The following is a 25,430-nucleotide window of genomic DNA, read 5'->3' as shown; positions in this document are numbered from 1 at the left end:
GGTATATTTTTTTGAAAAGCAGGGATATAAGCTCCGGAGTGTGCACATGCCTGGCCCACTATATGGCAGCAGTTTTGCAGAATCTTATCCATTTGAAAGATCACCAGATGGCAGCACTGTTTTCTGCCATGCAGTGCCCCAGACAGCCTTCCTCTGTATCTATTGAATAAAGAATTCTATAGTAACAAAGCAACTTGATAATAGAAGTAAATTGGAAACTTTTTTTTTTATTACATGTGCTTGTCTGAATCACAAAGAACATTTTTGGGTTTCATATCTCTTTAAAGTGGGCCTCTATATACTATATACCCAGTAACATATATTTTACTAATTCTTAACCAATTTATGAAAAAACGTTTGTTTCTTTCATGGGACAATAAACACTAAATACATGCTAGATAGAAAGATGCATTCAAAGATAAGATTAGTCTGAGACTAACATGTAGATGTATTCTATAAAGATTCATTAGCTGTTTAAATATTGACAAATAAGTGTAAAGTTTATGTAGTGTATATGAGGCAATGGGAGCAGCATGTTGTAACTTAGTTACCCTTTTCTGCTGTGACCAATTAGGAACAGTTATAAATAGGTCACTAGAGTCACTGTGGAGGATATAACATCTGTTCTGCACTTCCATTTTCTAACAGGAGCTGAAAAGCTCACAATTTCAGAATGGAATTACAGGAAATGGGTGACAAAATAATAATGAAAGTATATTGTAGACTTTTTATATTGCCATCCTAAAATGTTTAATGCCCCTTTAAGGAGCATTGATGCACCCCTGGGGTAATTGGTGGCTGCACATATATGTCTCTTATCATTGGCTTACCCGATGTGTTCAGCTAGCTCCAGTGGTGCATTTGCCTGCTCTTGAGCCTATCCAGGGTTTACGCTTCAACAAAGGATTCCAATATAATGAAGCAATATTGATAATAGAAGTAAATTGGAAAGTTTGTTTTGCATTGCGTTGCTCTCTCTGTATAGTGAAAGTTTAAATTTCTTCTGTTATGTGTGATCAGTCCACGGGTCATCATTACTTCTGGGGATATAACTCCTCCCCAACAGGAAATGCAAGAGGATTCACCCAGCAGAGCTGCATATAGCTCACTCCCCTCTACGTCACCTCCCAGTCATTCTCTTGCACCCCAAAGACTAGATAGGATGATGTGAGAGAGGACTATGGTGATTATACTTAGTTTTTATAACTTCAATCAAAGTTTGTTATTTTTACAATAGCACCGGAAGCGTGTTATTGCCTCTCTGGCAGAGTTTGAAGAAGAATCTACCAGAGTTTTTACTATGATTTTACCCGGAGTAGTTAAGATCCTATTGCTGTTTCTCGGCCATCTGAGGGAGGTAAAGCTTCAGATCAGGGACAGCGGGCAGATGAATCTGCATTGAGGTATGTAGCAGTTTTTATTTTTTCTGAATGGAATTGATGAGAAAATCCTGCCATACCGTTATAATGACATGTTGTATATTCTACACTTCAGTATTCTGGGGATCGGTATTTCACCGGAATTACTCTGTTAAAAGTACATTAACCCTTTTAATAGGTATTTATATGTTAAACGTTTTTGCTGGAATGTAGAATCGTTTGCATTTTCTGAGGTACTGAGTGAATAAATATTTGGGCATTATTTTCCACTTGGCAGTTGCTTGTTTTAATTGTGACAGTTTCGTTTCTCTCTCACTGCTGTGTGTGAGGGGGAGGGGCCGTTTTTGGCGCTCTTTGCTACGCATAAAAAATTTCCAGTCAGTTACTCTTGTATTTCCTGCATGATCGGTTCATCTCTAACAGAACTCAGGGGTCTTCAAACTTCTTTGGAGGGAGGTAGATTCTCTCAGCAGAGCTGTGAGACTTATATATTGACTGTGATTAAAAACGTTGCTCTGTAATTTTTTTGTTTCAAATTTAATTATTGTTACTTTACTAATGGGAACAAACCTTCTGCTAAAAGTTGTGTTGTTTTTAAGGATTGATGCTATAACTGTCTTTCAGTTCATTATTTCAACTGTCATTTAATCGTTTAGTGCTTCTTTGAGGCACAGTACGTTCTTGTTAAAATAAGATTGTAACCAAGTTGCAAGTTTATTGCTAGTGTGTTAAACATGTCTGATTCAGAGGAAGATATCTGTGTCATTTGTTCCAATGTCCAAGGTGGAGCCCAATAGAAATTTATGTACTAACTGTATTGATGCTACTTTAAATAAAAGCCATACTGTACAAATTGAACAAATTTCACCAACAGCGAGGGGAGAGGTTATGCCGACTAACTCGCCTCACGTGTCAGTACCTGCATCTCCCGCCCGGGAGGTGCGTGATATTATGGCGCCCTAGTACATCTGGGCGGCCATTACAGATAACATTACAAGATATGGCTACTGTTATGACTGAAGTTTTGGCTAAATTACCAGAACTAAGAGGCAAGCGTGATCACTCTGGGGTGAGAACAGAGTGCGCTGATAATACTAGGGCCATGTCTGATACTGCGTCACAGCTTGCAGAGCATGAGGACGGAGAGCTTCATTCTGTGGGTGATGGTTCTGATCCCAAACGATTGGATTCAGATATTTTCAAATTTTAAATTTAAATTGGAGAATGTAACACTGTTGCAATACCAGAGAAATTGTGTAGGGTTGATAAATACTTTGCGGTACCGGCGAGTACTGCGTTTTTTCCTATACCTAAGAGACTAACTGAAATTGTTACTAAGGAGTGGGATAGACCCGGTGTGCCGTTCTCACCCCCTCCAATATTTAGAAAGATGTTTCCAATAGACGCCACCACACGCGGACTTATGGCAATCGGTCCCTAAGGTGGAGGGAGCAGTTTCTACTTTAGCTAAGCGTACCACTATCCCGGTGGAGGATAGCTGTGCTTTTTCAGATCCAATGGATAAAAAAATTAGAGGGTTACCTTAAGAAAATGTTTGTTCAACAAGGTTTTATATTGCAACCCCTTGCATGCATCGCGCCGATTACGGCTGCGGCAGCATTTTGGATTGAGTCTCTGGAAGAGAACCTTAGTTCAGCTACGCTGGACGACATTACGGACAGGCCATAGAGTCCTTAAACTAGCTAATTCATTCATTTCGGAGGCCGTAGTACATTTAACCAAACTTACGGCTAAGAAACTCAGGATTCGCCATTCAGGCACGTAGGGCGCTGTGGCTAAAATCCTGGTCAGCTGATGTAACATCTAAGTCCAAAATTACTTAATATACCTTTCAAGGGGCAAACTTTATTTGGGCCGGTTTGAAAGAAATTATCGCTGACATTACAGGAGGTAAGGGCCACGCCCTGCCTCAAGGACAAAGCCAAAGCTAAGGCTAGACAGTCTAATTTTCGTCCCTTTCGGAATTTCAAAGCAGGAGCAGCATCAACTTCCACTGCACCAAAACAGGAAGGAGCTGTTGCTCGTTACAGACAAGGCTGGAAACCTAACCAGTCCTGGAACAAGGGCAAGCAGGCCAGGAAACCTGCTGCTGCCCCAAAGACAGCATGAACCGAGGGCCCCCCGATCCGGGACCGGATCTAGTGGGGGGCAGACTCTCTCTCTTCGCCCAGGCTTGGGCAAGAGATGTTCAGGATCCCTGGGCGCTAGAGATCATATCTCAGGGATACCTTCTAGACTTCAAAATTCTCTCCCCCAAGAGGGAGATTTCATCTGTCAAGGTTGTCACAAACCAGATAAAGAAAGAAGCGTTTCTACGCTGTGTACAAGATCTGTTATTAATGGGAGTGATCCATCCGGTTCCGCGGTCGGAACAGGACAAGGGTTTTACTCAAACCTGTTTGTGGTTCCCAAAAAAGAGGGAACTTTCAGGCCAATCTTGGATTTAAAGATCCTAAAACAAATTCCTAAGAGTTCCATCGTTTCAAAATGGAAACTATTCGGACAATCTTACCCCATGATCCAAAAGGGTCAGTACATGACCACAGTGGATTTAAAGGATGCTTACCTTCACATACCGATTCACAAAGATCATTACCGGTATCTAAGGTTTGCCTTCTTAGACAGGCATTACCAGTTTGTAGCTCTTCCATTCGGATTGGCTACGGCTCCAAGAATCTTCACAAAGGTTCTGGGTGCCCTTCTGGCGGTACTAAGGACCGCGAGGAATTTCGGTAGCTCCGTACCTAGACGACATTTCTGATACAAGCTTCAAGCTTTCAAACTGCCAAGTCTCATACAGAGTTAGTTCTGGCATTTCTAAGGTCGCATGGATGGAAAGTGAACGAAAAGAAGAGTTCTCTTTTTCCTCTCACAAGAGTTCCATTCTTGGGGACTCTTATAGATTCTGTAGAAATGAAGATTTATCTGACAGAAGACAGATTAACAAAGCTTCTAAATGCATCGCCGTGTCCTTCATTCCATTCAACTCCCGTCAGTAGCTCAATGCATGGAGGTGATCGGCTTAATGGTAGCAGCAATGGACATAGTACCCTTTGCACGTCTACATCTCAGACCGCTGCATTGTGCATGCTGAGTCCAGTGGAATGGGGATTACTCAGACTTGTCCCCTACTCTGAATCTGGATCAAGAGACCAGAAACTCTCTTCTATGGTGGCTTTCTCGGCCACATCTGTCCAGGGGGATGCCATTCAGCAGGCCGGACTGGACAATTGTAACAACAGACGCCAGCCTACTAGGTTGGGGCGCTGTCTGGAAATCTCTGAAGGCTCGAGGGACAATGGAATCAGGAGGAAAGTCTCCTGCCAATAAACATTCTGGAATTAAGAGCAGTTCTCCATGCCCTTCTGGCTTGGCCCCAGTTAAAAACTCGGGGGTTCATCAGGTTTCAGTCGGACAACATCACGACTGTAGCTTACATCAACCATCAAGGAGGGACAAGAAGCTCCCTAGCAATGATGGAAGTATCAAAGATAATTCGCTGGGCAGAGTCTCACTCTTGCCACCTGTCAGCAATCCACATCCCGGGAGTGGAGAACTGGGAGGCGGATTTCTTGAGTCGCCAGACTTTTCATCCGGGGGAGTGGGAACTTCATCCGGAGGTCTTTGCCCAAATACTTCGACGTTGGGGCAAACCAGAGATAGATCTCATGGCGTCTCGCCAGAACGCCAAACTTCCTCGCTACGGGTCCAGATCCAGGGATCCGGGAGCGGTTCTGATAGATGCTTTGACAGCACCTTGGAACTTCGGGATGGCTTATGTGTTTCCACCCTTCCCGCTGCTTCCTCGATTGATTGCCAAAATCAAACAGGAGAGAGCATCAGTGATTCTAATAGCGCCTGCATGGCCACGCAGGACTTGGTATGCAGATCTAGTGGACATGTCATCCTGTCCGCCTTGGTCTCTACCTCTAAGACAGGACCTTCTGATACAGGGTCCATTCAAACTTCAAAATCTAACTTCTCTGAAGCTGACTGCTTGGAAATTGAACGCTTGATTTTATCAAAACGTGGTTTTTCTGAGTCGGTTATTGATACCCTGATACAGGCTAGGAAGCCTGTTACCAGAAGGATTTACCATAAGATATGCGTAAATACCTATACTGGTGCGAATCCAAAGGTTACTCCTGGAGTAAGGTTAGGATTCCTAGGATATTGTCCTTTCTACAAGAAGGTTTAGAAAAGGGTTTATCGGCTAGCTCATTAAAGGGACAGATCTCAGCTCTGTCCATCTTGTTACACAGGCGTCTGTCAGAAAATCCAGACGTCCAGGGCCTTTTGTCAGGCTTTAGCTAGGATCAAGCCTGTGTTTAAAACTGGTTGCTCCGCATGGAGTTAAACTTAGTCTTAACATTTTACAGGGTGTTCCGTTTGAACCCCTTCATTCCATTGATATAAAATTGTTATCTTGGAAAGTTCTGTTTTTAATGGCTATTTCCTCGGCTCGAAGAGTCTCTGAGTTATCAGCCTTACATTGTGATTCTCCTTATCTGATTTTTCACTCAGACAAGGGTAGTTCTGCGTACTAAACCTGGGTTCTTACCTAAGGTAGTCACTAACAGGAATATCAATCAAGAGATTGTTGTTCCATCCTTGTGTCAAAATCCTTCTTCAAAGAAGGAACGTCTTCTACACAATCTGGATGTAGTTCGTGCCCTCAAGTTCTACTTGCAGGCAACTAAGATTTTCGACAAACGTCTTCCCTGTTTGTCGTGTACTCTGGTCAGAGAGAGGTCATAAGGCTTCGGCTACCTCTCTCTCCTTCTGGCTTCGTAGCATAATTCGTTTAGCCTATGAGACTGCTGGACAGCAGCCTCCTGAAAGAATTACAGCTCATTCTACTAGAGCTGTGGCTTCCACTTGGGCCTTTAAGAATGAGGCCTCTGTTGAACAGATTTGCAAGGCTGCAACTTGGTCTTCGCTTCATACTTTTTCCAAATTTTACAAATTTAACACTTTTGCTTCTTCGGAGCTATTTTTGGGAGAAAGGTTCTTCAGGCAGTGGTTCCTTCTGTATAATGAGCCTGCCTATCCCTCCCGTCATCTGTGTACTTTTGCTTTTGGTATTGGTATCCCAGAAGTAATGATGACCCGTGGACTGATCACACATAACAGAAGAAAACATAATTTATGCTTACCTGATAAATTCCTTTCTTCTGTTGTGTGATCAGTCCACGGCCCGCCCTGTTTTAAGGGCAGGTAAATATCTTTTAAATTATACTCCAGTCACCACTTCACCCTTGGTTTCTCCTTTCTCGTTGATTCTTGGTCGAATGACTGGGAGTGACGTAGGGGGGGAGGAGCTATATGCAGCTCTGCAGGGTGAATCCTCTTGCATTTCCTGTTGGGGAGGAGTTATATCCCAGAAGTAATGATGACCCGTGGACTGATCACACAACAGAAGAAAGGAATTTATCAGGTAAGCATAAATTATGTTTTTTACTTTACTGTCTCTTTAATCATTAAATGAAATATTTAACGTGAAGGTAAATTTCAGACTTTAAGAATGTTGCAAGGAAAAATATATTTGTGTACAAGCAAAACCACATATTTATTTTTATTTTTAAAAAGTGTATACATATGTTATAATAAATAATTATAATCTACTTGGTATCTTTTGTTCCTCCACCCCCTTTATTTCCTCTTTTGGTTGGCCTGTGTCATAGAGAGCAGTCTCAACCAACTCTCTTTATAGGCTTCCTAAGGACTGAACTTTAAGAGTGTCATATGACACACACACTGATTGGATGTTCATTGGAATTGTCATAAAATAAAAGGGTTCATCTTTGTGGGTCGGCATAACATTGTAATATAAGCATTACTACAGACATGGATTTAACCCTTTTCACAGATAGATTAAAAACAAAAAGGTACACATATACTTTTTAATGGCAAAGATTAAATTTATGGCATTTGATTAGCTAAAGTTTACCATCACTTATAATTAATAAATCAATTAATGATAAAAATTTGCAAGTTTTATTTGAACTTCTTTTAAGAAGGTATTTTTCCCCCCAGTCTGCATGAGTTTATTAGATGACAATTGTGCTATATCAGACATTCTGTAATCATTCAAATCTACAGAAGTGAGCCTGACTTTGTATTGATTGTCAGAAGCACATATATTTGTTATTTGCTTCCCTCTAAACCACATTATATGGCCAACACCAAAAATAACTTTTTCCCTTTCATTCACTGGTTAGACTAAATGTGTTTTAAACTTTTTTTTTTTTTTTAAATAAACCTGTAGTTTTAATAGATACTATGTTTCTTTTAATTGCAAAATTCCTGTTCTAGTCCTGGTAGGCTACATATCAAAAATAATATTAATAATAATATACATTAATAGTCATATTACAAGTATACAGCAAAATGAAAATTATTCATTAAAGTTCTTATTTAAAATGAATGTAAACTTTCATGAATTAGTGCCCGGTTTTTAAAAATACTAATTAAAACAGGGGCACTTTCATTCATGAAAGTTTACATTGCAGCGTATTTTTACAAATACTTACCTTTCTCTTCAGCGACGCAGGATCGGCAATCCCCCGCCCGCTTCTCATGCTGTACTTACACAGTAATGATGAAACCGGCTTTCTCCAATCATGGCGTGGCCTCATGAGATAGACGATCTGGGGGGGAAGCCATGATTGGAGGAAGCCGGTTTTGTCATTGGTGACGTAAGTACAGAGGAGCTGCGGGCGGGGGGACCCCAGATCCGGCTTTGCTGAAGAGAAAGGTAAGTATTTGTAAAAATACGCTGCAATGTAAACTTTCATGAATGAAAGTGCCCCTGTTTTATTAGTATTTTTAGAAACAGGGCACTAAATCATGAAAGTTTACATTCAATTCAAAATACAATGGAAAAAGTTGCATTTAACGTAAATAGTGAAAAACATTAATGTTCAATGTAATTTCAAAATACAAAGTTATACTCCTACCAAAAAGGACAAAATGCAAAGCATACTTATAGATAAAACCTATCTCACAGCTTTATTGAGTGGGCTGAACAAGGGTGTTCCTTGGGCATGTTTGATTTTCCATTACAGGTCTCATTGCATGCGTGATACATTTTGCAGATCTCTCTGATTTATTTTCCGAAATGAAAGCTAAATATTTTGTTTCAAAATACACAATGCATTGAATGTACTGGTAGAAAAAGACATGTATGCTAAAGTAGAAGTAAATGCCACATAAAATACATTGATAACAGAGCAGTCTGATTTGTTTATGCTTTAAATAAATGTTGCTACCAGTGCACGATGCTCTCTTTCTTGTTCTCGGTCCACTGTAAGATCCTCTATTGCAGAAAGCTAATTACCAAAAAGCAACGCCAAAGTCATATATGTCTGCTATTTCTGAACAAAGGGGATCCCAGAGAAGCATTTACAACCATTTGTGACATAATTGCTCAAGCTGCTTGTAAATGATTTCAGTGAGAAACCTAAAATTGTGAAAAATTTAACATTTTTTTTAATTTGATCGCATCTGGCGGTGAAATGGTGGCATGAAATATACCAAAATGGGCCTAGATCAATACTTTGGGTTGTCTACTACACTACACTAAAGCTAAAATTAACCCTAGAAGCTCCCTACATGCTCCCTAATTAAACCCCTTCACTGCTTGGCATAATACACTTGTGGTGCGCAGTGGCATTTAGCGTCCTTCTAATTACCAAAAAGCAACAACAAAAGCCATACATGTCTGCTATTTCTGAACAAAGGGGATCTCAGAGAATAATTTACAACCATTTATGCCATAATTGCACAAGTTGTTTGTAAATAATTTCAGTGAGAAACCTAAAGTTTGTCAAAAAAATTGTGAAAAAGTGAACGATTTTCTTTATTTGATTGCATTTGGCGGTGAAATGGTGGCATGAAATATACCAAAATGGGCCTAGATCAATACTTTGGGGTGTCTTCTAAAAAAAAATATATACATGTTAAGGGATTTTCAGGGATTCCTGAAAGATATCAGTGTCCCAATGTAACTAGCGCTAATTTTGAAAAAAAAGGGGTTTGGAAATAGCAAAGTGCTGCTTGTATTTATTGCCTTATAACTTACAAAAAAAGTGAAGAACATGTAAACATTGGGTATTTCTAAACTCAGGACAAAATTTAGAAACTATTTAGCATGGGTGTTTTTTGGTGGTTGTAGATGTGTAACAGATTTTGGGGGTCAAAGTTTGAAAAAGTGTGTTTTTTTCCATTTTTTCCTCATATTATATAATTTTTTTTATAGTAAATTATAAGATATGATGAAAATAATGGTATCTTTAAAAAGTCCACTTAATGGCGAGAAAAACGATATATAATATGTGTGGGTACAGTAAATGAGTAAGAGGAAAATTACAGCTAAACACAAACGCTGCAGAAATGTAAAAATAGCCTTGGTCCCAAACGGACAGAAAATGGAAAAGTGCTGCGGTCATTAAGGGGTTAAAGTTCTTATTTAAAATGAATGTAAACTTTCATGAATTAGTGCCCGGTTTTTAAAAATACTAATTAAAACAGGGGCACTTTCATTCATGAAAGATTACATTGCAGCGTATTTTTACAAATACTTACCTTTCTCTTCAGCGACGCAGGATCGGCAATCCCCCGCCCGCTTCTCATGCTGTACTTACACAGTAATGATGAAACCGGCTTTCTCCAATCATGGCGTGGCCTCATGAGATAGACGATCTGGGGGGGAAGCCATGATTGGAGGAAGCCGGTTTTGTCATTGGTGACGTAAGTACAGAGGAGCTGCGGGCGGGGGACCCCAGATCCGGCTTTGCTGAAGAGAAAGGTAAGTATTTGTAAAAATACGCTGCAATGTAAACTTTCATGAATGAAAGTGCCCCTGTTTTATTAGTATTTTTAGAAACAGGGCACTAAATCATGAAAGTTTACATTCAATTCAAAATACAATGGAAAAAGTTGCATTTAACGTAAATAGTGAAAAACATTAATGTTCAATGTAATTTCAAAATACAAAGTTATACTCCTACCAAAAAGGACAAAATGCAAGGCATACTTATAGATAAAACCTATCTCACAGCTTTATTGAGTGGGCTGAACAAGGGTGTTCCTTGGGCATGTTTGATTTTCCATTACAGGTCTCATTGCATGCGTGATACATTTTGCAGATCTCTCTGATTTTTTTTCCGAAATGAAAGCTAAATATTTTGTTTCAAAATACACAATGCATTGAATGTACTGGTAGAAAAAGACATGTATGCTAAAGTAGAAGTAAATGCCACATAAAATACATTGATAACAGAGCAGTCTGATTTGTTTATGCTTTAAATAAATGTTGCTACCAGTGCACGATGCTCTCTTTCTTGTTCTCGGTCCACTGTAAGATCCTCTATTGCAGAAAGCTTCATTACTTTCTATGGGAGACAGCTAGCCATTCTCCGGGACTTCCAGGTTTAGCCCCCACTTTATATATATATATAGTGTATATATATATAAACATTTATTGGAGAAAAACAATATAGAAAATACAATCCCACAATACATGACATGCACATCACTTTAGCTACTCATACACATTCATCTCAGGTTGCCTTTGGGCCAAAGAAACTTTGACCATACAATGGGTGATAGCAAGTCCTGAAGGGTATGAACGTTTCTCCCTCCAGCGGGTTAAGTTTAGAGTTAACTCCAGTTTTCTTACAGCAAGACCATAGTGACAGATCTTGTTCAGTCCATTACCAGAAGTGGTGTGCATGTAATTCAGAAGTTAAAGTGATAGTAAATCCTAGCGTTTTAGAAACACAAGGATTTGCCAGTGCTATAAATAAAGGGGACTTTCAGTTATGAAGTATAAAAACATTCATGCTGAAAGTTCCTTTATATGCATGCAGTTTATGTCGTGCTGAGCACCTCCGGACGCCCACAGAAAAATGCTATTTTTTCATTGAGGTGATGTTTCTACCTCTTAGCCAATAGCCGTGCTGGCCCTTCGGCATTGAAATGCTAGGATTTACCATTACTTTAATATTAGATCTGTTCAACATTGTTAGCAAAGATTGCATGGCCCTGAGAGGCCAGAATTTGTGTAACCATTGCCTCGAGAATAATCTTGAGAGTGGATTGACTGGGGACATTTTTAAGCACTAATTCTGGTCACATGTTTGTGTAATGACCTTAGATTGTGTTCAATGTGGTAATCATCTTTTCACAGCTTAATATTAAAAGGGACATTATATACAAAATACATTTGATAAGCATATTATTGAGGTTATTTCCTACTTCCCTCTAGTTATGGGTGCCGCCATGTTGTAATCTACATTTCACTACATTCCAGTGCTGACCTGTTTGCACATGGGTACTAACTCTCCTTTAGATACCTGCAGTGTAATCTAGGTTCCAATATGGCGGCACCCATGATTAGAGGGAGGAGCAAAAATGTGTTTAGTGCTCCTTTAATAGTGCTTTAGGAGGGAAAAGGTCAGAGAAATCAAGGAAGGGTGTCCTGCTACTTGCAATCTTTTTTCTTTAGAGAATGGATTTAGGGTTCTTACCATGCTAGTGAATTTTAGAGAAAACTTATGTCCTGAAGGTTTAGTCCAATACAAAATTCCAATATTCAGTTTTTTTTTGTATTTTTTCAAAATATCAAACACCAGTTTCCTAAAAACATTTTTTTTTAAAATACAAACCCTGGAAAAATAACGTTGTGCCCTAGTATTGAATCCCTAATTTGCGTATGAATAAACAACTCTTTGGAAGGTGAAATGCAATAGAACATTGTACGAAAATATACTTAAAACTAAAATTAAATATAATACTGTAAAATTAAATTACATATTTATAGATCTTGTTTCCCATATACTTATGTGACTGTTTCTTACTTAGAATTTTTCTAGTTTTGTGGTTAGGTTACTCAGCTTAACTTAATATGCTCTTTATTTTTTTGATAAAGTAGCAACTATATTAAGCATAACCACATTTCCTGATCTTCTTTAAAAGCATAAAGCATCCCACATTCCTTGCTGTGTATTTTAGAAACATTTATTCCAAGAAAGGGAATTAGTTGCGCTAAACATAGTTTTAATCTCCACGGGGATTTAATATGAAATGTTGGTGCACTGAGTTTCATAAAAATTAACCATACTGCTTTAAAATAAAGATAATTAAAATGTTTAGTATATAAGTTTAGCTATTGCAAATCTGTTTCCAATTTGACACATATTTTTTATTCTTTATTATAAGAATGTATTGGACGTTGATAGATGACATTGTAAGACCATGCAGAAAAATCATATAGTTTGACTGGCTGCCTCTAGAAATGGATTTTATAATCTAATTTGACGTAGCTGTTAGTTAAAGTAAAAGAAATCTAATATCAGTTGGGCAGAATTTTTTTATTTATAAATTGTAATCTTAACTCCATGGAAATAGATAACAGGTTGTTATTTACCTGCCAGTACACTTAAGCACTGTTGCACCTTTACACATTAAGCAATCAAATATGGTTTTCTGTGGAAAGGAGACAGACAGATGGATTAAATAAACAATGCATTGATGAAGATAACTGAATGATGTCTGCATTTTTTCTATATTTTAGAGCTGTGTATTTTAAATCAGTGCAGCTTTTTAATTAAGGTGTTCTTTTGACTTATCAAGGGGTTTAATATACAATATTTACTTTTGAACCTGAGTGCAGCCTTGTCATGCTTTGACATTCATTCACAAGTTGTGTGAATGTAACTCTCTTTTTTTAGTTGTATACAATATATGTATTTACAGACATATATACACATAGATAAATATGTACACACACATAAATATATAAATATATATATAATAGAGTAAGAAAAGCGCACTCTCACTTAAAAAGCATCTACCAGGGTGCAGGCACGAATTAATACAGTACAGATGAAGCTTGCACTCTCTGGATTTTCAAAAAGGTGCTTTATTTAGCAAAAAATGTGACGTTTCGGGGATCAATCACCCCTTCATCAGACCAGTCTGATGAAGGGGTGATTGATCCCCGAAACGTCAAATTTTTTGCTAAATAAAGCACCTTTTTGAAAATCCAGAGAGTGCAAGCTTCATCTGTACTATATATATATATATATATATATATATATATATATATATATATATATATATATATATATATATATATATATACACACACGTTGATTGGAGTAGCCGTGTTAGTCCAGAGATTTAGATATCAAAATAACAAGAGTATTGCATTGAGCAATGATACTTTTTTTATTGGACTTACTATACATTTATAAGATGACAAGCTTTCGGAAGAGTTCCTTCCTTTATCAAGTCTAAAGCAATACTGACCAATTCAATGGAATTTACAGATTATATCTTAAAACACAGAATAGCTAAGAAGACAGTGCAGGGAGAGGAGGAGGTGTCGTAAAAATCATGAGGGGGGCTTAGGTAACAGGCAGACAGTGTCCAGTGTAGGAGAACAGACAGGGGAAATATATAGCTTTACATAGAGCATATATTGACATAAAGTTATATATCAACATTGAATCAATATCTATAAAGATGTGAAATTGTATATACTGGGGGAATACAAAAGTTAAAAAAGACAAAAGTGTGGACATAGGCTTACCTGTGTACCTATGTATAAATAATGTGGAATATACAATGTAATTGACTAAATGAAAGTACATTACAAAAATGTTTTATAATGTGTTAAGAATCCAGAGTCCACATTTAGTCCAGAATTAAACAGGTTGAAGTGCATTATCATTTTTATTTCAAAGGTTTTTCTTTCCATGGTGTTTTTGAAGTTGCCTCTGAGAATTTTGATTTTGAGGTTTTGGATGGAGTGGTCAGGTTGGGTGAAATGGTGACCAACAGGGGTGCAGTATTTTGTTTCACAGTGGTTTTTGATTGAGTGTCTGTGTAAGTTCATTCGAAGGTGCAGTTTTTGGCTCGTTTCTCCAATATAGCATCCCATTTCACATGCAGTGCAATGTATCATGTATACCACATTTGCAGATATACATAAATATGCCCCTTTAATGTTATAAGATTTATTATTTTGATTTGCTGTGCTGCTTTCACAAACGTGTTGACACAGTTTGCAGAGAGCTTTATAGCAGCACTTGGTTCCATTCTGAGTGTTCTTTTTCTCAAGGGGTAGCTTCCTATGTACCAGTTTCTGCTTTAGGTTAGGTGGTTGTCTGTATGCCAGGATTGGGGGTTTTGGAAATATTTTTTTGAGTGTGGGATCCTCTAAGAGTAGTGGCTGTAAGTCTTTTATGATTTTTCGTATCCCTTCCACAGCAGGGTTGTATTTGACTACTAGTGGGATACGTGATATATTTTTCTTCTCCCTGTATTGTAGTAAGTGTTCACGTGGAGTATTGAGGGCAGAGTTAATTTTTTTATTTATAATCCTTGTTTTGTAACCTTTTTCTCTGAATGATTGGGACAGTGTGATGAGGTGTTTGTCACGGTCCTTGGTATCTAAGCAAATTCTGTGGTATCTGTAGATTATGGATTTTTTAATGGGATTGGGGTGGGAGCTGGAGCTGTGGAGGTAGATGATGAAAATATCATCGATGTAGCGAAAGTATTTGAAGGGTTTGTGAGGGTGAGTGGCTAGGAATCTCTGTTCTAAGTCAGCCACAGTACAGTCACCACAGTACGCAAACCTCTTCATGGCTGACTTAGAACAGAGATTCCTAGCCACTCACCCTCACAAACCCTTCAAATACTTTTGCTACATCGATGATATTTTCATCATATGGACAGAAGGAGAAAAAAACCTTGAACATTTTAATAAATCATTTAATCTATTTCATGCATCAATCAAACTTAAAATGAACTTTTCTAGAGACTGTGTCAGCTTCCTAGATACAACAATATCTATCTCAAATGGCAAACTGCACTCATCTGTATACAGGAAACCAACAGATAGATGCAGCTACCTCCACAGCTCCAGCTCCCACCCCAATCACATTAAAAAAAATCCATAATCTACAGTCAGGCTACAAGATACCACAGAATTTGCTCAGATACCAAGGACCCGTGACAAACACCTCATCACACTGTCCCAATCATTCAGAGAAAAAGGTTACAAAACAAGGATTATAAATAAAAAAATTAACTCTGCCCTCAATACTCCACGTGAACACTTACTACAATACAGGGAGAAGAAAAACATATCACGTATCCCACTAGTAGTCAAATACAACCCTGCTGTGGAAGGGATACGAAAAATCATAAAAGACTTACAGCCACTACTCTTAGAGGATCCCACACTCAAAAAAATATTTCAAAACCCCCCAATCCTGGCATACAGACAACCACCTAACCTAAAGCAGAAACTGGTACATAGGAAGCTACCCCTTGAGAAAAAGAACACTCAGAATGGAACCAAGTGCTGCTATAAAGCTCTCTGCAAACTGTGTCAACAAGTTTGTGAAAGCAGCACAGCAAATCACAATAATAAATCTTATAACATTAAAGGAGCATATTCATGTATATCTGCAAATGTGGTATACATGATACATTGCACTGCATGTGAAATGGGATGCTATATTGGAGAAACGAGCCAAAAACTGCACCTTCGAATGAACTTACACAGACACTCAATCAAAAACCACTGTGAAACAAAATACTGCACCCCTGTTGGTCACCATTTCACCCAACCTGAACACTCCATCCAAAACTTCAAAATCAAAATTCTCAGAGGCAACTTCAAAAGCACCATGGAAAGAAAAACCTTTGAAATGAAAATGATAATGCACTTCAACCTGTTTAATTCTGGACTAAATGTGGACTCTGGATTCTTAACACATTATCAAAATTTTTTGTAATGTACTTTCACTTAGTCAATTACATTGCATATTCCACATTCTTTATACATAGGTACACAGGTAAGCCTATGTCCACACTTGTGTCTTTTTTAACTTTTGTATTCCCCCTGTATATACAATTTCACATCTTTATAGATATTTATTCAATGTTGATATATAACTTTATGTCAGTATATGCTCTATGTAAAGCTATATATTTCCCCTGTCTGTTCTTCTACACTGGACACTGTCTGCCTGTTACCTAAGCCCCCCTCATGATTTTTACGACACCTCCTCCTCTCCCTCCACTGTCTTCTTAGCTATTCTGTGTTTTAAAATATAATCTGTAAATTCCATTGAATTGGTCAGTATTGCTTTAGACTTGATAAAGGAAGGAACTCTTCCGAAAGCTTGTCAACTTATAAATGTATAGTTAGTCCAATAAAAAAAGTATCATTGCTCAATGCAATACTCTTGTTATTTTGATATATATATATATATATATATATATATATATATATATATATATATATATATATATATATATACTTATACAGTATATAGTATATATATATATATATATATATATATACATATACAGTATATAGTATATATATATATATATATATACACACAAATGCATTGGAGCCCTTTACACTTAAGTAGATGAAAACATGAAACAGCATATTTATGCAATATGCATATGTAATAAAGTATACTGTGTATTTACTGTAAATATTTCACATTTCAATGTTTTTCACATAGCAGAATATGTTCTATGTATTTATAAATCAACATTCCTATATATATATATATATATATATATATATATATATATATATATATATATATATATATATATATATATATATATATATATATATATATATATGTATAAATATATATTTTACCAAAAAAACACCATATATATATATATATATATTATAAATAGAACATATTCTGCTATGTGAAGAACATTCGAATGTGAAATATTCATATTTTCATGTCGGGTTAGCGCACTTGAGAATATGCGATCAGGTTTGCACGTGAGTATGGTGTTAGGTTTTTCTCACGTTTTTTTTGTTCCATTCACTACTATGGATGAATCGGTTATCACGCGCGATAAGTTCCGCTTTTATGCGTGTCTGGTTAGCGCACAAGCGAAAACAGTTTACTTTCACTTCATAATACGCACAGTTAATTATTGAGCACTACACAGGGCCATCTTTAATATTGACTGGACCCTGGGCAAACCTTTTCTTGCCCCCCATGCAATTTCGCTCTCCACCCCAACATCCCAAAAAAACAACTAAATCAAATTATTTTATAATTTTTTGACATTATTAGCCCAGCAGTGGATCATCCACTGCTAGGCTAATCATTTTTAAAAAAATGAAATAAATTGCAATATGTGAAACTGGACCTAAGCAATACTAATAAGTAAATAAATATATAAATTCCACCACTGTGGATTAATTTAATATGCTTTTGAATGTGATTCTGGTGTGAGGTTAGCTGGTTAAAGAGATTTAGGGCAGCCAACAGGAGCAAAGCAAGGTAAATACTGAGGAGGATGCATGGATGTGGAGACAAATATAAGTTTACTGACTGGAACAGCAGAACTACTATGGGAAGCTGTAAAATCTGAGACAGAGAGATAAAAAGAAACTATACAAATAAACCTTACCTTAATGTGTAAAATATCAGCATGACACTATACATCAGCCACAGCAGCACATGTCACTTCTTTGCTAGGAACAAGTTCCCTCTCACCCTGCACTAGACGATGCTGCATGGGAGGGCATGTGTGCACTCACTTATTCTTCCTACTGACACCTTTCTACAAAGCACTGTTCCCCTAACAAACATCAGTTAGTTGATCTTAGGGCCACAGCAGAAAGAGCAGGGCTAAGGGGACCAGCAGGCTGGATGCTGTCTGTCCAAGGCTGCATGGATACAGTGTGAGACGAGTCACACAGCCTCAAGACTGAAGAGAGCAGTGTGTGCATCTGCACAGATGCTCAAATCCTCACGTGCTTTCTGCTGCATGCGCCTACAGTCAGCCCTACCCAGAAACAATCCCCACCACCAGAGCAGTTACCTGGTAACAGTGATAACCCCAGCAGGACCTTTTCTGATGTAGTAGGATTGGCTGGATGCCGAGTTAGGGCTTAGGATTCAGTGCTGCACAGTGAACATCTAAAACAGCAAATGGCACTAGCTTGGCATGTCACATGACACCGGCACAGTCTGGCACAGTTTCTCATAAATAAATATAAGCAAGTAACTTTTGGCTGTGACAGTATTAGGACTGACTGTGTATGTCCCCCATGTCACATGACATCAGCAGTCTGGCATGAACCAACAACAACAAATTTTTTTTTTATTTTTTTTTTGGAACTCTTGGATCCCTCAACAAAGACTGGGCCCTGGGGAGCTGCCCCTTTTGCCTTGTGTTAAAGATGGCCCTGGTGCTACACTTGTAATCTACCCCTCAGTAGGGTTGTGCATGTGTCAGAATTTTTACATTTAAGTAGTGGAATTAATATATTCTGTGATGGTTGTTTTATGGCCATGCATCTTCTGATTTGCATCTAATCATAGAAATGTTTTTCACTGATGCAGTCAAATCCTCTACCACTGAGTTATAACCCCAATTCTCGGATGATCTCATTTATTTCCATCCCACCTGTGCCCTGGGACAACATTCATAGCATATACTCTTAATGCAAACAATGCACAAGCTATACATTCATTTCCTGGTAATTTTGAAGGGAACAAAATGTATAAGGGAAAGTAGTTACAGAACTATGACTATGTACCAGTCATACACGGACATCTATAAAGAAATGTGCTCCTAGATATCTGTCTACTTTGCCTAAGGTTAAATCCAGTCATATCAGTAAGTACTGTACGTTAACATTATGATTTCCCAACCTGGGACAACTTTTTGGTGCTTGAACTGAAGACACTCTACTCAGGTAGAGCATGTAAATTTAAACAACTTAACAATTTACTTCCATTAACAAAATGTGCACAGTCTTTTTATATTTACACTTTTTGAGTCAACAGCTCCTACTGAGTATGTGCAAGAATTCACAGAATATACGTATAGGCATTTGTGATTGGCTGATGGCTGTCACATAATACAGGAGGTGGGGAAATAGACATCACTTTGAAATTTGTCAGAAAAAAAATCTACTACTCAATTTAAGATCAGACTAAGTGCTATTGCGTTGTCTTTTTATCATGCATTTGTTGATTATGCAAATCTACTTTATTTACTAATCATTTAAAGGCAAGTTGATTTTGGAAAGCATATGTGATTACTGTCACCTTCTGCCAGCCTTAAAGGCAGTTGGGAGCATAGATGTGATAAAAAGGTAATGGACAGTCATTTTAATGTATGAATGTTTTTTTGTAAAAAAAACAACCAACCAACCAATTAAATAGAAGGTAGAGAGGACGTCATTCTCATGGGTTCTGGGATTGTTGTGTAAACTGTGCTGACCCTATAGTGCCGAATTATCAATGTGCGGGCAGCGGATCATGTCTGCCGCACATCGATAAATGTCCACAGAATAGGCTGTTGGCATTTATCATTGCACAAGCATTTCTAGTGAAATGCTGCCCCTACACATTCACGTCCAATCGGCCGCTAGGAGGTTGTGTCAATCAACCCGATCGTATCCGATCGGGCTGATTGCTGTCCGCCGTCTCAGAGGTGGCGACGAGTAAAGGAGCAGCGGTCTTAAGATGGCTGCCTCTTAACTCCTGTTTCCGGCGAGCCTGAAGGCTCGTCAAGGAAACAGCTGCATATGGCTGCATTCGTGGGTTGATAAATCGGCTCCTATACCTTTAACCTGCAGTTACAAAGAAACATTAAATTAAAATTTAGGGGATTTTAATTATATAATATGTTACTGTTGTATTTTAAATTGTGAAACCCATTGCTTCACCCCATCTGTTTATGTAATAAATCAGCAAGTAAATTATGCATTTTCTTTTGCTTCTTGTTTCTATTATAAACAAGGATAAAGTATTTAAAGCACACAAAAGAGACATGATGTATTTGCCCTGGGGTACTTCCATTCACCCATTGGGAGGAATACTTGGTTAGTTACACCTATCCTTACATAACTCAGTGTTATATTCTTGATTTAGTTTCATACTTGTTGTAAGTGATGGCTGATGTCATTATTTATTGCTTTTGCAAGATTATTAAGAAAGGTTTAAGTGAGGTCAATGTGTTCTCATTGTTTACCTTGAAAAGCTGCCTTATTCAAGATTATGAGGAAGCTGTGCTAGTGGTGAACCTCTTCACACTGCAAAGTGCAGAAGTAAAGTTTGAGAAAACACATTTCCTATTCATACAGCACCACTAGTATTTATTTTGGAACAAGATAGCATATTTGTTGTAATTATGGACACTTATTATTATTTAAAAACATAACCTTTATTTCTGTTAGAAGGTTTGAAATAATTCTTTATAGAGTAAACCACACCACATTCACAATTCCATAAATGTAAATGAATGACTACTTCTGTTACTCGCAAGATTATAAATATTCTTTGTTGTCATGGCAACTTCACAGCCAGTCGAGGCACCAGAACTCTCTTTTGGTTTTCCTAACCTGTTTGTTTTAAAGGGACATACACCTGTGGAAAACTGACCCACCTTTGTTAAAGGGACAAAGATACAAAAAATGTGTACGTTTTCATGCTAATATACGAGTGTTTACATGATTTCATGTGTATTTCTGAGTTAGAGTCTGTTAGAGTAAAATGCGCGTTTATAGGAGCACGGGTGTTTATTGTATTTCTGTTTGTTCTGTTTGACCCATATGGACACGTATTATTGCATTACAGGGCAGATCTTTTTTAATTTAGGCAATAGTGGCCAACATTACATAAAATTAAGTTATTTTTGTATATAGCGCACCGTTGGAAGATAAAAATGGCAACAGTCCATCCATGAAGCCCAGCCATAAAATACACATATTGTGATAGGAATAATAAATCAGTCCGAGTTAACCATCTAAGTGCCCAAATAATTCCAAACTATACAAATACTCACAAAGTTTATATTTGGCTCTGACATTTAGGGCTCAATTTATCAAGCTACGGTGGACAGGGGCGTACATTTTGCGCTCGCGTGCAATGCTGCCCCCTGCCTGCGCACAGCCAATCACGAGCGGGCAGGACCTGTCAATCTCCCGGTTGGACGTGACCGGCGAGATTGAAAGTCTTCAACTAAGAGGTGGAGAAGAGGATAGGAAGCACCGATGACCACTGCTTCATAAATACGGACTGCAGGTTCTCTTGTGAGAACCTGCAGTCGAAAGAGCAGGAGAAGGCTTGATAATTTGATAGAAAAAAAGAAAGAGGGGAAAGAATGAAAAGGAGGAGATAAAATTGGAATGAGAACAAGATAAAAGAGAAACAACAGATGGGAATTTTAGAATAAGGAGAATAAAAGAGAGGCAGCAGATAGAAAGTGATTGAGAATTGATCCAATTGATCTCTCTGTGTGTAATATTATAGGTAAAACTGCTGTATTAGATTAGCTAACTGTACTTGACCTTGTAACCCATAGCAATGTCACAAGGTCTGGGACGGTTGATGTGTGCTCATATGTGCAATTATAGGTAATATACTGTCACTCTGCATGTGAGATAACAGGCTGAATAATTATATTGCATTTTGAATTGCAGGTGATATATGGGTAGGAGCATCTGTGCATTGCTTTGGGATAAACCTCAGATTGATTAAAACCCTAAAAATGGCCCTATGGCAACTCACATTCCACTGATAAAAGCAAAGTTAAACAACTATTCTGTTCTACGGATTACAGAGAATAGGACATGCTCTTGTCTCTTTATGGTTCAAATTCACTCACATTTTAGCCAACAGTCAATTGCTCTTCAGCCGTGATTAGCTGTCAGCAGCAAATCTATATATCTTAAGACGATCAGTTGGCATTTTAGGCTGATGAATTCACTAAGTGATTTGGGCTATTGCTTCTTCTTTACAAAAAAACTGAATTCATGCAAACAACTCCCCCTCCAAAAAGACAAAAAGTCAGAGTATTCCTGCTTTGTAGTACTATTTAACGGGACACTTTACCCAATTTTTTTCTTTTGTAATTCAGAAAGAGCATGCAATTTTAAGCAACTTTCTAATTTACTCCTATTTTCATTTTTTCTTCGTTCTCTTGCTATTATTATTTTAAAAAGAAGGCATCTAAGCTTTTTTTTTGTTTCAGTACTCTGGACAGCACTTTTTTATTGGTGGATGAATTTATCCACCAATCAGCAAGGACAACCCAGGTTGTTCACCAAAAATGGGCCGGCATCTAAACTTACATTTTTGCATTTCAAATAAAGATTCCAAGAGAATGAAGAAAATTTGATAATAGGAGTAAATTAAAAAGTTGCTTAAAATTTCATGCTCTATCTGAATCACAAAAGAAAAATTTTGGTTACAGTGTCCCTTTAAGGGACTTGTAAGTCAAATTAAAAATTCATGATTCAGACAGACCATGCAATTTAAAAAAAAATCCAGTTTACTTCAGTTGTCTAAATTGCTTCTTGCCCTTGGTATATTGTGTTAGGTTCAAGAGGAACACTATATTCCAGCAGTGTTTGCAACAATGTTTGTTATTCGTTGTTGCAAACACTGCAGCCATATATGAGCCTAACTGGATAAACTCTCAAGGACGCGAAAGAAAGAAGTAGATTTGGTAATAAAAATGGATTAAAAAATATGAATATTCAGTCTTAATTATGAAAGTTTAATTTTCCCTTCATTTTAATACAAATGTTTTTTTACATGAGTACATTGTAATATTTTTATTCATTTTCATGTCTTTGGGAAGGGTCATGAATAATTTAAATCAAACAAAAGTAGTTTACAGATGAAGAGCGGATGTTTAAAAATTGTAGTGATTATTTGTTTGAAGTTCAGAAATAAACAAATGAAATTCTTGTTATGTAAAACAATAGATAAGCATTTTAGGATGTGACCATAGTTCCGATGGTAATTTCAGAAGCTGATCAGGACTTTATTTGCCTGCTTATTGTAATGCCAAAAAGTATGGCGTCCATATCTGAAATGTTTTATACTGACTCTATTGTGCGTGAATTCTACAAAGCTTGTTTATAAATTCTGTCATTAAAGTAGTGCACAAATTACTGTGAAAACAAAATCTGCTATGTCTGTTTTTGCGAACCGGATAAGCAAATAAAAAATGGGATCTTTTTCAGAATTAAAGGGACACTAAACCCATTTTTTTTCTGTCATGAGTTAGATAGAGCATGCAATTTTAAGCAACTTTCTAATTTACTTCTATTATCAAATTTTCTTCGTTCTAATGCTATCTTTATTTGAAAAAGCAAGAATTTAAGCTTAAGAGCCGGGCCCATTTTTGGTTCAGCACCTAGGTAGCGCTTGCTTATTGGTGACTAAATGTAGCAAACCAATCAGCAAGCTCTACCCAGGTTCTAAACCAAAAATGGGCCAGCTTCTAACATTACATTCCTGCTTTTTCAAATAAAGATAGCAATAGAACATAGAAAATTTGATAATATGAGTAAATTAGAACGTTGCTTAAAATGATATGCTCTATCGGAATAATGAAAGAAAAATTGGGTTTAGTATTCCTTTAATGTAAAGCTCAAATTTTTTATAATATGTTATTTTTGTACATTGTTAATTAAAGGGACGTGCAACCCACATTTTCTTTTTCATTTCAGACAGAGCATTCAACTTTAAATAAAAGTTCCTAATTTACTTCTATTTTCAAATTTGCTTATTTCTCATTGTATTCTTTGTTGAAGAGATACCTAGGTAGGTAGTGTGCACATGAAAAAGTGTATACCATTGTTGCAAAGCTGTTGCCATATAGTGATGCAGATATATGCAAACTTCTGAGCTTAAAGGGACATGAAACCCCAAATTTTTCTTTCATGATTCAGATAGAGAATACAATTCTAAACAACTTTCCAATTTACTTCTATTATTTAATTTGCTTCCTTCTCTTGTTATCCTTTGCTGCAAGGTTTATCTCGGTAAGATCGGGAGCAGCAAAGAACCTAGATTCTAGCTGCTGATTGGTGCCTGCAGATATATGCTGATTGTCATTGGCTTACCCATGTGTTCAGTTAGAAACCAGTAGTGCATTGCTGCTCCTTCAACAAATGATAACAAGAGAATGAAACAAATTAGATAATAGAAGTAAATTAGAAAGTTGTTTGAAAATGTATTCTCTAACTGAATTATGAAAGTATAATTTTGGGTTTCATGTCCCTTTATCTCTCTGCTTTAAAAAAAAAAAAAGATATCAAGAGAATGAAACCAATTTGACAATAGAAGTAAATTGTAAAGTTGTTTAAAATTACATACTCTGAGTCAAAGTTTCATGTCCTGTATAGATTTAAACTTTTAGAAAATGCAACAACTCACACTCTGTACTTAAGGGATACTAAACCCAATTTTTTTCCCTATAAATTCATATAGCGCATGCAATTTTAAGCAACATTCTAATTTACTCCTATTATCAAATTGTATTCGTTCTCTTTGTATCTTTATTTGAAAAGCAGACATCTAAGCTTAGGAGCCGACCCATTTTTGGTTCAGCACCTGGGTAGTGCTTGCGGATTGGTGGCTAAATATAGCCACCAACCAGCAAGCGCTACCCAGGGTACTGATTGAAGTCACTTAACATGATTTACCACAATCAGAAGCATCTTTATTTTTACGCATGCACATTTTGTATTGCACACATAACATTATATTTTTCTAAATGTCATTTTTGTTAATGCATTGTTTGTAAGTTAGAGTGTTAAATGGACATGAAAACCAATGTTTTCCTTTCGTGATTCATATAGAGCATGCTATTTTAAACAACGTTTTTAAATTTATTTTTATTATCTAATATTTTTTGTTCACTTTGTACCTTTTGTTGAAAAATATACCTAGGTAGGCTCAGAAACTGCTGATTGGTAGCTGCACATATACTTATTTTCTCATTGGCTTTCAGCTAGCTCCCAGTAGTGCATTACTGCTCCTTCAACAAAGAATACCAAGAGAATGAAGCAAATTAGATAAAAGAAGTTGCTTGGAAAATCGTTTAAAATTGTATTATCTATCTGAATCATGAATGAAAAATTTGGGGTTTCAAATCCCTTTAAACGAGCTGTGTTTGCAAACTAATATAAAATTGAATTTTTTAACA

General features: G+C 37.1%; 1 protein-coding gene across 1 annotated transcript in view; it reads left to right on the top strand.

The window, feature by feature from the left end:
• The window catches only part of PRKCE (protein kinase C epsilon), a 941,255-nt gene that overhangs the window by 602,000 nt on the left and 313,825 nt on the right, over positions 1-25,430 (top strand). The window contains 1 exon segment of the mRNA XM_053712727.1: positions 20,469-20,535. Coding sequence (XP_053568702.1) covers positions 20,469-20,535 — 67 coding nt within the window.

The sequence above is a fragment of the Bombina bombina genome, chromosome 4 (assembly GCF_027579735.1).
Source record: "Bombina bombina isolate aBomBom1 chromosome 4, aBomBom1.pri, whole genome shotgun sequence".
Taxonomy (NCBI): domain Eukaryota; kingdom Metazoa; phylum Chordata; class Amphibia; order Anura; family Bombinatoridae; genus Bombina; species Bombina bombina.
Note: the sequence above shows the minus strand (reverse complement) of the source record. Positions and strands in the feature narration are given on the sequence as shown.